The sequence below is a fragment of the Rhinichthys klamathensis genome, unplaced genomic scaffold (assembly GCF_029890125.1).
Source record: "Rhinichthys klamathensis goyatoka isolate OS25496 unplaced genomic scaffold, OSU_Roscu_1.1 h1tg000174l_1, whole genome shotgun sequence".
NCBI classification, from domain to species: domain Eukaryota; kingdom Metazoa; phylum Chordata; class Actinopteri; order Cypriniformes; family Leuciscidae; genus Rhinichthys; species Rhinichthys klamathensis.
In genome coordinates this window covers 479,310-492,943 of record NW_026606704.1, presented here as the reverse complement: position 1 = coordinate 492,943, position 13,634 = coordinate 479,310, and the positions used below count along the sequence as shown (strand labels likewise).

The 13,634-nt window shown below is 35.5% G+C and overlaps 1 protein-coding gene across 3 annotated transcripts in view; it reads right to left on the bottom strand.

Annotated features, from left to right (window-relative positions):
* Window positions 1–13,634, bottom strand: part of mlip (muscular LMNA-interacting protein) — a 58,417-nt gene that overhangs the window by 23,585 nt on the left and 21,198 nt on the right. For 2 of the 3 annotated variants that reach the window (XM_056260159.1, XM_056260160.1), the window contains exon 2: window positions 310–426. In XM_056260159.1, the coding sequence (XP_056116134.1) occupies window positions 310–426 (117 nt within the window). Of the gene's footprint in view, window positions 1–309; window positions 427–931; window positions 988–13,634 lie in introns of those variants that run through there. The other variant, XM_056260161.1, reaches the window with a different exon arrangement.

Genomic DNA, 13,634 nt, shown 5'->3' with positions numbered 1-13,634 from the left:
GTGGGGCTATTTTGAGCCTTGTTAGTGGTATTAACTAGCGATTTCTTTTTACTTATTAAATGCCCCCATTACTAGCATTATACGCTAAACAGTTTTTAGAGATAAAACTCTTTACATTCGATTATCATGAAAACAAATCTCAAAGAACGATTGACTAGGTACCAATGTGTTATTAGACCAAAGGTTCATTTTGCGCCGGAGTTCTCCTTTAACCCCTTCCGTGTGGTGTCATGTTTTGTTTTTGACTGACACGGTGTGGCCTTCATTTTAACAGGAACCATACTGAGCCGTCTCAAGTGTGTTTCTCACCTGGTTTGGTCTGCCAGCCTGAAGAACCTTTTTCCAGATCCTGTTCTCCACGGGCAGTCTTTTCAGAAGTGGAACAAAGGTGAAAGACTTGAGCTTGGTTGCAAATACAGTGGTGACCTGTACAAACAGACATATTATTAAAGTAATTTCATTTCACACAGGGAAACAGCGTAGAGCCATCAAGCTTGTGTCTGCACCAACACACGATAGAAACAAAACCAGCGGTGTGTCCAGGTGAGCAGAAATGTTTCATCCTCATATTGTCTGATTGGAGCATTCAGTGCTACAAAAAAAATAAAAAACCTGCTGTCTTCATTCTGAAACACAAATCAAGAGCTGTGATTATAAAATCATGCCATTTATACCACTTCATTTTGCAATCACGCCTTTTCTGGATCTCGGTTGATCATTTAGCAGCTCCTGAGGATGAAATACGTGCCTGTCTTGCTTATAGTGGCAAAGTACTTGTTTCCCACCCCCAAAAATGATGACTTAAGAGAATTTGACATACTTAATTTCTGACAAACTTTGAAATGAGTAAAAAAAAAATGCTTGCATAGCACATTTGCATCCTAATCCAAAACAATGGCTGAACAGAGTAACTTTAGAGGAAATGTTTTACCTTCTGCTGACTTTAGCACTGCCGTCGACATGAGGCGGTTTGAGGATGGTAATGTGCGGTCTCGCAGATTGCTTGTATATTCATTGGAATGCAGAAACAACAAAGGGGCCATTCAGTGTTTAACAGTAGGCGTTAGGGACGGCCCTTTCCTGCTCGCATTTTAAAATCAGACAATTAACGATTGTTGGCTTGCTCTCTTGACATGTTCATGATTACTAGCAGATGTCTTAATTATCTGATTTAAAGCACATGCACCTACTTATTCTTTATTATTAATATTGCGTTGTTATTAAAACTGTCCTTATATATTTTGTTGTGAAGGATTTCCCGTGCATCCTGGACACTTGTTGTCTCAAACAATGCATGAATTTCTTGAATAATCTAATGTTGGATTATTCAATAAATTAGGGGCCAAGCACCGAAGGTGCAGAGGCACCTATTGTATCTGTTAGTTTTCTTATTATTATTATTCCGTGAATGGGAGTCTATGGCAGCCCTATGAACAGTAAGTAGGAAAATGATGAAATTTGGCACACTTGTAGTGATGCTAATGAATAGTAATTGGACCAATTTTTGACCCTCTAGGACCAACTCTATAGCGCCACCACCAGTTCATAAATTCAACATTGAAATGGTTATAACTTTTAAACCCTTTGATCTAGAGACATCAAACTTGGTACACCTGATTCCACTCATCATGCTGATCACAACCAATACCTTACATTAAGACCCCGCCCATTACAGTAGTGGCCATTTTGAAATGTACAGTATTCCGTTTTTTCGCTACTCCTCCATCAAATTTTGTCCAATTTTCTCCAAACATGGGCTCAAATGATCGTCAGACTGAGCCGCATAAAAGTACTGTTCCCGATTTTTTTTACTCATCTTTGTTCAAAAGTTATGGTGTCGCAAACTTAACGAGGTCCACCCAAAATTGGCTAAGAGGCTGTATCTCGGCCAAAGTTTGATCAATTGAAATGAAAATTGGTACACTTCATCGGAAGCATGTTCTGAGGTCCCAGGCCAAAGTTGGGAATGGCGCCACCTACGGGTCATGAGATATGACAAATTGCTATTTTGGCCAATAACTTTTGAACAGTTTGTCAGAAATTCATAATTGTGGTATCTATGGATTCCTTGCGTCATGCCGAATCCGTGGATATCGATTTTGCCATGATGGGATGTACCACGTGTCCGCCATTTTGAATTTTGTCATAAATTGCAATATCTTTTAAACTATTTGACATATCAGCACACAATTTGGTAGGGATGACCGACACCATGTCCTAAAGCGACATGAGAAGTTTGATCACAGCGCCACCTAGTGTTCCAGATATATCATTGTTTTTTGAAAAAACGCTTATAACATTTGAAAATATTGTTCAAATTTTGAGTTCTTTATGACATTATGTTCCTTGGTTTATGCCGATTTAGACGATATCTCATTTGTCATTTTCCAACAATGTGACTGGCCGCCATATTGGAGCGAATGTAAAACAGTTTTTTCGCTACTCCTCCTTCAAAATTTGTCCAAAATTGTCCAAAATTTGCTCAAATGATCTTCGGACCGAGCCGCATAAAAGTACTGTTCCCGATTTTTTTGCTATACTGTAATAAAAAAGTTATGATGTCACAAATTTAACAAGGTCAACCCAAAATTGGCTAAGAGGCTGTAACTTGTGAACAATTTGTCACAAAATCATAAAATTGGTGTCTATCGATTCCTTGCATCATGTCGAATCCGACGATATCTATTTTGCCAGGATTGGATGTACCACGTTATAAGCTAAATTAGCATTAAGCTAGCTTAGCATGCTTATCTGGTTAACATGTCATGGAACTTTTTGTGAACTCATTCTCACACTGAAACCTCTACTCAGCAGGCTGGTGAACGTGCATGAGTGATTAGCTCAACGTGTTACACCACGGATCCCGATGTTCAGCGTCGTGGGTTCGCCACTCAGTGTGACATGTGCCCAGACCGCATGAGGTACTGTGGCAGGAAAAGATGCAGAAGTTGCATCTGTTCCAGGCATTGTGCATAAGAATGATCTCATCTGAAGCTGCCACACACAACATGCAGTGCTTTTACGTCCAATTCATTGTTGTTCTTCTTCCAGAAGGGTAGTCAATGGCAGCCCTATGAACCACAAGTTAGAAAATTGGCACACTTGTAGTGATGGTAATGAGTAGTAATCTGACCAATTTTGGATGATTTAATCTAAACTTTTTAAATACAAAATGTTCTCCATTTACTTCAAAATTCTTAATTTTGACTTGATTCTCTCTTGAAAATATTGAATTTCGGCAGCTGTGTAGATGCATGTCTGGCAAGTGGCTCAACGAGATGAGTGACAGGCATCTAACCCATAGATAGTGGGTTCGAGTCCCGTGTGGGACAACTTTAAAATTGTGTATTATGAAATTAATTGATTATGAAACACTTGTAGTGAGTAGTCCAACGTGTGATCAGATGATCTTTGGACCGAGCTGCACAGAAATGATGAACAGGTTTTTGATAGTAGCCCCCATACCAAAGATCTTCCTCTCTGCAGTTGACCTAGCCTGTGTTTGTTGCCTTATCTTAGTTAGCTTAGCATACTAATTGGTTAGCATGCTAGCCAGATGCCATTCTTTCTAATGTGGCTCTTCAGTTATCAGGCTAAACCATAAGGCTTTAAGTGGTGGACAAGTTGCTTCTGTTCCAGGTGAAGGAGCTAGTAGAATAGAACACACAGATAATTTATTTAAAAATTCTTCATTTTGAGTTGCTTCTCACTTGAACTATGGATCTTCTGCATCTTGGCCAAAACACAACTTCCAAGTGGTGCAATGAGATGAGTGACAGAAATCTGACCCAGAGATAGTGGGTTCAAGCCCCATGTGGGACAACTTTAATTTAAAAAAAAAATGTGTTAAGTTGTCATTTCAATTCCTTTATTATCCAGATAAGCATTGTTGTAATCTTTCTTTTGGGATTAGAAATGTGTTTTTGTTCATTCTATGTTGATTCTTACCTGAAGTCTTAAATATCCAGAAAGGTTTGTGAACAAATGAGCAGTCATTGACTTTCAACTATTCTAATTGCATTGTAAGCAGTTACATAAATTGGTTGTTTTCTTCCTATGTATAGTCGTATCCTCTTTTTTTTTTTGCCTCCATGTGTTAATTCTCAACTTCATATATGTGTTTGTGCATTGTGTGTAAAGTAGTGAACTGGAGAGCAGAAGGGTATGATAAGATGTTTGTGGTGGTCTAGGTAAACCTCTATTTTTTTAAATTGTGCTGCCTTTTTTACATTTCAAGTTAAATACATAAAGCTTCAAACAGAACACAAATGCCTATTCAATTGATCAACCACTGGCAACATTTTATTGCAAAGTATATAGTAAAGAATACTTTCAATTCCATACAAGAAATGGTTTGACCAACTCCACAATATTAACTGATCTGACATTAAACATTTGAATGTGTACATATGCATATCTTTTAATTATTTTAAGTCCCATAAACATTAGACTTACTTAGTGACTTGAATATCAGTTTTTCCTTCTCGTCATGTGGACAATAAATAAAAGTAATTTTATCATAATAGTAAACCATAAAATCACATTAAAATACATGAACATTTTTGTATTATCTAACATTAAGAATTGTTTTAAAAAATAAATTGTAATTGTAAATAGAAGTTAATTAGTTACTACATGAATGTTAAATTACAAATAGTTACTATTCTAACAGTACATTATTTGGATCAACATCAATTAGTTGAGGTATATTGCCAAAAAGACTAGTAAAAGCTAACCTAAAGAATTTACATAATGTATACAATTATTTATTCTCAAATAAGCAACAAAATATCATTACACATCAAACAATACACTATCATTATACACAAAGCTGCACTCCAGGTTTATTGCTGCTCCTGATGCTTTGAATATTTTCCCAAAACAATCAGAGTAAAGCTTAATTAAGTTCAAGAGGCTTCATTTCTCCATCCCTAAAAGGCATTATACAAGTAAATTTACCTTTCAATTATTTCCAGCAGACTTTCAGATCCATTTCTTGCCTCCACTAAACCAAGCTTCCCAATTCTAAAATGATTAACTCAGCAATTTGATGAATGTATTACTAATTCCTGCAATCACCCTAATTGAATCGTTTGTTAATTGCATACCAAGCATTGTCAATTTCTGTTCTAGTAGGCCTAATCTACTATAAATCACACCACTTGCAAACCTCTTTTTTCATGCAACAGCAAAAATGAACAAATATTTAAATGGACCAGAGACCAGTGAATCTGACAACTGCATTTATGTTTACATTCATGCAGTTTCCAGAGTGCAACTGTCTAGAACAAACTCAAAGTTTTTTAATGCAACTTTGCAAACAGGTCGCAGTGAATATCACCAAGCTGTCATCTTTGCGCACGAAAAACATCAAACTTGGACAACATTAGCATTAAATCGGACAGCGGTTAAACTGTCAAACATAACAAAAAAGCCAAGTAAGTGGTAGTCTAGCTATTTAATCCTGTTTTCTATCTGATAAACTTTCAGTAATCGTATTCCTTTCAAATTCATTGTACAAACAAGCCCATATCAATTCTCACTTTTTTCATTCTTTAGGCCTCAATAATTCTGAATATTTCATTCAGTGTGATCGGAGTACTGCTGTGGAAGTCGCAACATCTACATTTCCCCACAAACCACCAAAAGAGATAGAAAAACTCACTGTAGAAGAAGCAAAAACTCTGGGATCACGACAATTGGTAAGCTGTTTTTTTTTCAACCTTCTCACTGTGTAAATAGCCTACAGGGTTGTTTACTTGTTGTAGTAATGCTCTGGAGAGTAGTACAATCACATATATTAGCCCTCTGTAGATTGTGCAAAATCGTTTTTATGGGGAGAAAAACATTTTAAAGTAGCCTGACGTTCAAAAAAATGCTAAAATGTGAAAGATTTTTCAGATGCACAGGCAAAGATTACTCTGCTTCTCAGTTATCTTTGCTAGATGCTTTACAAACATGATTAATGCGTTTCAAATTGGTTAATGTGTGGAAAAGTTTGGCTATTTCCTCTTCTTATGACCACAACAGCAGTTGTATACATTTCCCTTGTAATCATGTTTATTGATGTATATTTTTGATTGTACATGTACGATTTTCTTTAAATTTTCAGATCACTAAAATATCTGCAACAGTATGCAAGCTAAACAACGCAACTACTGTAAAGGCCTGGGGTACAGACTGTGAGATCCAAGAATGTTCCTTGCAAGATCCATCTGGAGAAATTCAACTTACTCTTTGGGAAAACCAAGTTTCAAAACTGCAACTAGGTAACTCCTACACCTTTACCAATCTTAAAACTAGACTGTACAACAGCCTTAAGAGCCTCACAACAACCCTGAAAACAACCATGGAACCTATTGCACAGGACCAAGTTTTCCCACCTGGTCAAGGCCCTAAAATCAGTAAAGAACCCTCTCTACCTAATACAGTGGTGAAACAAAAGCCAATAGGGGTGCAAATAAACATTAAAAAACAATGTCCAAAATGCCACAAATCACAAGAACAATTCAACATCAAACAGCAATTTCACCGTTGCCCGACTTGCAAAATTCTACGGAACACAAAAAGCTATATAACAAAATGCAATGGAATAATTGAGATAAATCAAGACAGTCAAATAACTTCTCTTACGGTTTCGAACTCAACTTTGTCAAAATTCATAGCACCAGAACTTGAACTGTCAACTTGTGATTCACAAGATATAGAAGAACTCTTTCTATCCTCCGATGAACTGACTTTAACATATAATAACTGTTTGGAAGTCACCAATATTGAAAACGCTTCATCCGCTCATCCCAGTGATGAGGATGTATTTGAAGTGAATATCGATGAAATCAACCCTGTCCTCTGTGTCACAGAGACACAAAGCACTCCAGAACCCAAGTCTCCAGTTAAAAGACCATCTGAGCCAACAACGCCTCCTATTACACCAGCTAAAAAACCTTTGACTAAGAAGAGTGCTGTAAAAATAATACAAAAATGACTTTGTATTGAAATGCACAACTAAGATGGTTGTGTGTGTGTGTGTATATATATTGAAATGATGGTATTGGTGTTTTTTTTTTTTTTTTTTTTTTTTTAATGAATGGCAAATATTGATTTAAGTCATGTTTTCTATTGAAATTAGGTTAATTTTGTCCATTATGTTCTGAAATGCTACTGATTGATTTTTATTTCATTTTTATGGCAAAGCTTTGTTAAATGTTGTTTAATGTATTTTTTTTTTTATTAAAACAAATGTGTGTCAATTCTTGGAATATGTGACCTTTATTGCATGGGCTTATCTTGCATTTGGAAAGTTGCGTGCATTCTTCTAGCCATTCTTAACTAGGCACTAAGTTTAGTTTCACAAACCATACTGGGAAAAGCAAGTAGTGTAACCATAAGTGTCATTGTGAATAACTAAAGAAACGGTTGGTATTCTGTTCTGTAAAGATTTAAATATGCAACAATGGTGCTTTAAAATCACTTCAAAGGCCCCCTCTAATTTGCTTACTTTATCCAATGTGCTAAATGGTATTTAAACTAAAAATAATCGTTATTTTTAATTCACATTTTTATCACCTCTCACAATATTGTTTCTAGGCAGCATAAAAAAAAAACTTAATTGTACAAGACATTATCAAAGATGACTGTCAAAGTAATGTACTTGTAGCAAAAATATAGGTTACAGTTGCATATGGCAGTTAACCCATGTAATTCCAATTTCTTTTCCCTGAGATAACATGTATGAATACATAAGGATATTAAACAATCTTTAACAATTACGTCAAAAATATATATCAAAATCCATACAAAAAACTTGATTATTCGTCAGGTCACAATTGTGACCATTAGTAGAACAAAGGGAGGCTAGGTATATGGTGTTAATGGATTTATAAACTGACAAACTTCTACAGTTTAAAGACCAGGTTCAATAATTGTTTTAAGCTTTAGTTAATAGTGTTGTATTACATCAAAGACACACCATGCAAAATTTCCATTTGTCAAACAGTGACCCCTAGAGTCGCTGTGGAGTACTTGTATTTTTTCTGAATATTAACTTAATGACCTAATATCTAATATGCCCATGACAATTTAGAAACTGAAAATAGAACATAAAAATATGTATTAGATCTAATATAACAAAATTACAAGATTATAAAATGCATTGCGTGAATTCTTGTTTAAAGAGAAGTGTTTAATCTACAATTAAACTAGGAATGTTTGACAGAATAGTGAATATTATCAGGAAACCTGCTCCAGACTTTAGGACCCACATGCAAAAACAAAACATTCTCTCCTTTAGTGCAGTTCAATATTCTTAGTAGTACCAAAAGTCCAGAATTGTAAGATTCTTACAAGAACCTGTTAATCTTAATGTTGTAAAATAATATTTTATCGATCTATATACTGCATCTTGGACTAACTTTATTTGTTAAAGGTGCAGGACAACCACCTAACAGTGAATCACAATAATATCAACTAAACTCATTAAACGTAACATGCTGTCCATTTAAATACTAAATCTTCATTTTGAGTTGATTCTCATTTGAACTATGGAACTTCTACATCTATGGAAACACATGACTTTCCAGGGGCTCAATGAGTGACAGGCATATGACCCAGAGATTGTGGGTTCAAGTCCTTTGTCTTACAACTTTATAAAGTTGTGTCATTTCAATTTCTTTATCATCCTGAAACGCATTGTACTATTCTTTCTTCCTATTAAATACAACGTGTGTTTCATTTATATGCAAAGTCTTTATTTTGAGTTCATTCTCTTTTTTACTACTGAACCTCGGCAGCTGGATGATCTCATTTCTTTTGTGAGGTAAGAAGTTAATGAGTAAGAATACTTTGGTTATTAAAGTTTCTTTTAAAGTTTTGAAAGCAAAGTATTTTTAAGTACTTTTTGAACCCATGGAACCATTGAAGGCTTGGCCCCGTAAGGCTGCTTGCAGCTTTAATTAATAATTGTATTTGTCTGCCTGCCCGTGTACGGGCAACCTAAATTTACTTCACTATATTACTATTAAATCCTAATCTAGTCATGACAAACTATATATTGTTGGAAAGGTCTAAGACTCCTTAATAGATATTTTAGCACTGTTTTTTTCTTACAAATTATGTATGAACAGTAATATGTGAATTTATGACAAGTGCGCTTCAAAAATCAACTTCATTACAGGAGTTTCTGACCTTTGTCACAAAAAGTTGACACACACACTTTTAATAATTGAAACTTTGGTTTTTAATGCTAAAAGTTCTTAATAAAACAATAAAAAAGATAAAATTATATTTTAAAAAGTAAAGTAAAACATTTTATTATTATTTTATCACATATTTTAGTAGTTATCATAAATTAGGTATCATTTGAAAAAGCTTACGAACTCAGAATTAATCCTGTGAAAACCGTTTTGAAATTGGACGTTGCGTTACCATAGAAACGGTATTTTTTTATTAGGCCCCTCCCCTTTTGGGCATCATCTTTCATAATTTATTATCAAAAATGTTCTAATCTTGACAAAAGACATATTGTCAGAAAGGTCTGAGTCTCAAGGTTCCATATTTAGTGACATAAGTGAAATTTGGATAGAAATTTATTAATTTGTTATGGCAAAATGCATACAATTAAATTCAATGGAATGCAATGGCACCCGGTGGGTATTTTGGGTATTACGCCTAAACAAAATCTCATGGGAACTTCAATGTTTGTGATATCAACTTCAAATTTGGAAAACAACTTGGTTAGATATATGGCTTTGACGTTCTGTCATTTTTAGGCTGAAACCTATATTAATTTATATATATTTTTAATAAAAGCAAAATATATATTTTATTATATTTTCATAACAATAAACTTAAACTTCAATAACTTTTAAATAATTTAATTCTATTAATTTATTCAACTTCAGCAACAATCTGCCAAGAGTCATCTTTTAAAAGAGACCAACCGTAAGTCTTTAGTCCAAAGGGTTCATGAATTACAACCGTTTAAGTTTGGGTAGTGCATTTTCACGTCAACGCTCAAAAAGGGGGGTGAACTAATATGTAAACTGGCAAACCATTTTGTTGCATTTTTATGTGGTGTTTAGGGGTTAATTTAAAAAAAAAAGATTACAGGCCAAGAATGCAGTTGAAAAAAATAAATAAATTATTCATCGTCAATAGCGGGTCCCTTTCATTAGTTAGGACAGATTGCTTTAGCAAGAGGCTCACAAGCCTTAAAGCTGACCATCAATTAACCGCCGAAAATCCAATCACTGACCGTCTCATGCACATTGTGTACAAACTGCAAAGATCTCGATCTGGCAAACTCTAATCTGATTGGCTGGCTTTGTCTGCCTAACAAACATTAAAAGATACAAGCTTTTTTGAAGATGAAATGATCACTAGATTGCGGCTGCCTCGTTAGTGGCATCAAATCCTTGAGATTTTCAAGTTCACTGTAAATAATGTTATATTTGTTGTAATTAACAACAAATTGGGATTGTAATTAAGGTGTGTAATCGAGTTTTATTAGTCTCAGAGCTGGTTGGTTTGGTTTATGGTGTAAAACTCTTTACTGGAGAATATTTCCTGTTGTGAAAATGAATGGGGAAAATATTTCCAGAAACAAGAGCTCTAAAAAAGTGAAAGCTACATTCTCTGTTGTGGCTCCCATCAAAACACTGTGATCTCAGCATGTGAAAGTGCGAGTTATTTCTGTCCTGTGATCCTGCACAACAATCCCGGCCCTTAAGCCATGTTCCAACAGCACAGTTATGACACTTTTCTTCTTTTTGTCCCTGTTTGGCTGTTTCATCATCCATATCTTCTCTTTTCATTGATATTCCTGTTAAGAGCTTTGGAATGAGATTAAAAAAGCCCTGAAGCATTAATATAAGCCCTTGAACACACGCATAACTTTATTTCCACAATCTAGATTAGATACTGTCACGGTCGGGTTGCAGCAGAGATGAAACAGGATCGAAGTGCAGCAGCTTTATTTTTAAAAAAAAAAACTAACTCAAACTTTACAAAACAGAATCTAAGGAACAAGAACAGAAAAGCAAACTTAACGTTACGTAGAACTGACAAAACCCTGAACGAAACTCAAGGCTTAAATAGACAACAACTGAGGAGCTGATTAACAAGACACACCTGAACAGAACCAACAATCAATTAGAAACCACAGGGAACCAATTAACAGACCCCGACCTAGAAACAGACATGAGCAACACAGATCAAAAACAAACTCTAAAGTGAACAAACAATCACAAACCATAACAGATAGCCTACTGTATATGGAAGATTATACAACATATCTGGTTCTTTAATCTCAAGAGACATTCTGATATTTCGTATAAATTAAATATCATATGTTCTGTGACTTGGCTAAGTTAAATTATGCACTGTTCAATTTGGCAGAATAAGTTTGATAAAAGTGTAGGCTAATTCCTAATGTATTTTATTCAGCATTATGCATTAAAGAAGAACCTATTATGCTTTTATTACATTTTCAGCTTTTTTAGTAATGTTGCTGTTTGAGCATGAAAATGATGTTACGAAGCACAAAGTACACGGTATTCCTCATTTAAATAATTCCCGGGGCGGGAATAAAGGGGCGGGGCCTGATTGAGTTAGTAGTGGCTGTGTCTGAAATCAAGTAATTACTTCATGACCGCTAGAAAAGCATGTTCTATATAGTATGCATGTGTGTAGTATGAATGTAATCTGGGGCTCGTTCTTCGTACGTTGCTTAAAACATCCGAGATCAAATGAGACATCTAAGATGATATCATCGTGCTAATCATGATCCGCTAATTGGGTTCTTCGAACACACCTGTTGTTTATGATTAGTATCGCTGGATTGAGTTATCTGAGATAATTGCGCGTTCATGCGCTGGGTTAAAAGGGGATATGTATCGATAGTAGAAACATTGATCAGCAACGCTGCTATTGGCTGCTCAGCGTGTCCAAAGAGCGCGCTCAGTTTTACTCTGCAGCAGAGCAAGAGCTATTGCTTGAAGGATATGCTGAATTTGAAAACTTTCAAATTCAGAACTTTCAAAAACAAGTTTTCACCTAAAATGTGCAAAGCCAGGAGAGAGGGCTGGGAGAGGGCTGGCAAAAAGTAGCAAATTGAGTTTGTAGTGACCATTTAGATGTTTTTATCACTTATTACAGTATATATTTTTTATTTTAATAATTTCTAAATAATTAATAACTTTGTTCATTGTAATGCCAGTCACCACCCACTACTAGAACATGGGAACAAGTAAAAGTGAAGTACTAGAATCTTCTACATAATGGTAATTTGTATTAGCCTATAGGCTACTATAGTCTCTTTTAAAAAGGCACTGTTAATAAATGTTTGCTTGTTTATAAAAGCAACCAAGAAAAAGGCTGAGAAAAAAAGAAAAGAAAAACAAACAGGTGGTGGTCCTGCACCCCCACATTAAACCCCGGCAGAAGAGCTGACCCTTGGGTTAAATGTGAACCGACCCGTCCTGGGTTCAGCTCTTCCTCAGACACACAGCAGGGACCAGTAGCAGCAACTCCTTCATTACTGGTAAATGAACTTTAAATGATCTTATACTGTAAAATATTTTTTGCTGCACTATAGGCCTATAATCCCAATGGCTGGTCCAGTCATATCAACTGTTAAACCCTGATGAATTGCTTACTTGTGAAAGTGTGCATGTGTGAAACTACATGTAGCCTAGTTAATGTAAAAAAATATGTTGCCATGAGTTATTGATCACATTTCCCCCCAGTGTACTTCATTGTAATGAAATTGTGTTTTCCTCTTTTGTGCAGTTTTCCCAAGCAAGTGGCTGAAGCATGTGCAGTAAGTGGACTTTTCCAAACTTTACATCAAAAGGGAAGAAAGTACAACACTTTGTAATGCCCAATCCCCCCCCCCCCCCCCCCCCCCCCTGTTGCAGGAGTCCACATCTACAGAAAGGCCTACAGAAGAGTCTGCACAAAGCAGTTATACAGAGGTGGGCAGTGTATACTTTTCCTTTTATTTTTTGTTGCATAAGGCTTGTGTTGACAGGTTTAACCCAAGCCCCCCTGCCCCTAGAAAATAGAGTATTTTGGGGGGGAAAACTGGCACTATAGAGTGAGAGATAGAGTTGCTTCAAAGGAACTTCAGAGTAAGTGCTAATTATTATTTCACACAGAGTACTATTGCTGACCTTGCATAGTATCTCTTATTGCAGGCAAAATATGACTTGATCACTGGCTTTTCTTTACAAAGAACAATTTAAATAAAAAATCAAAGAACTAAGCATATTTGTCTTGTCTTTTATTAAACATTTAATGAAATGTTTTATATTTTTGCTGATGGTGGAAATGTTGTGTAATATGGCACATGTAATGTCACAGGCCCTGTCAAGTGCAACCCTCAGGCTTTTCAGACACTGAAATCTTCCCTTTAGTTGGCCAAAGTTCATTTCATTGTGTGACCTTGTCCTGGCTAGAGCTGCATTGTAACTGTGTATGTAATACAGTGAGCTTGATATTTATATTTTTCCTTACCATGTTCAAGTAATGGGCATAAATGTGAATCTCTGTGCTTCCACATTTGTGATATGGAACACCATCTAGAGATTTTAGACTGTCAACTGCCTTTTTTAAAAATTTGATACAATATTACTAAT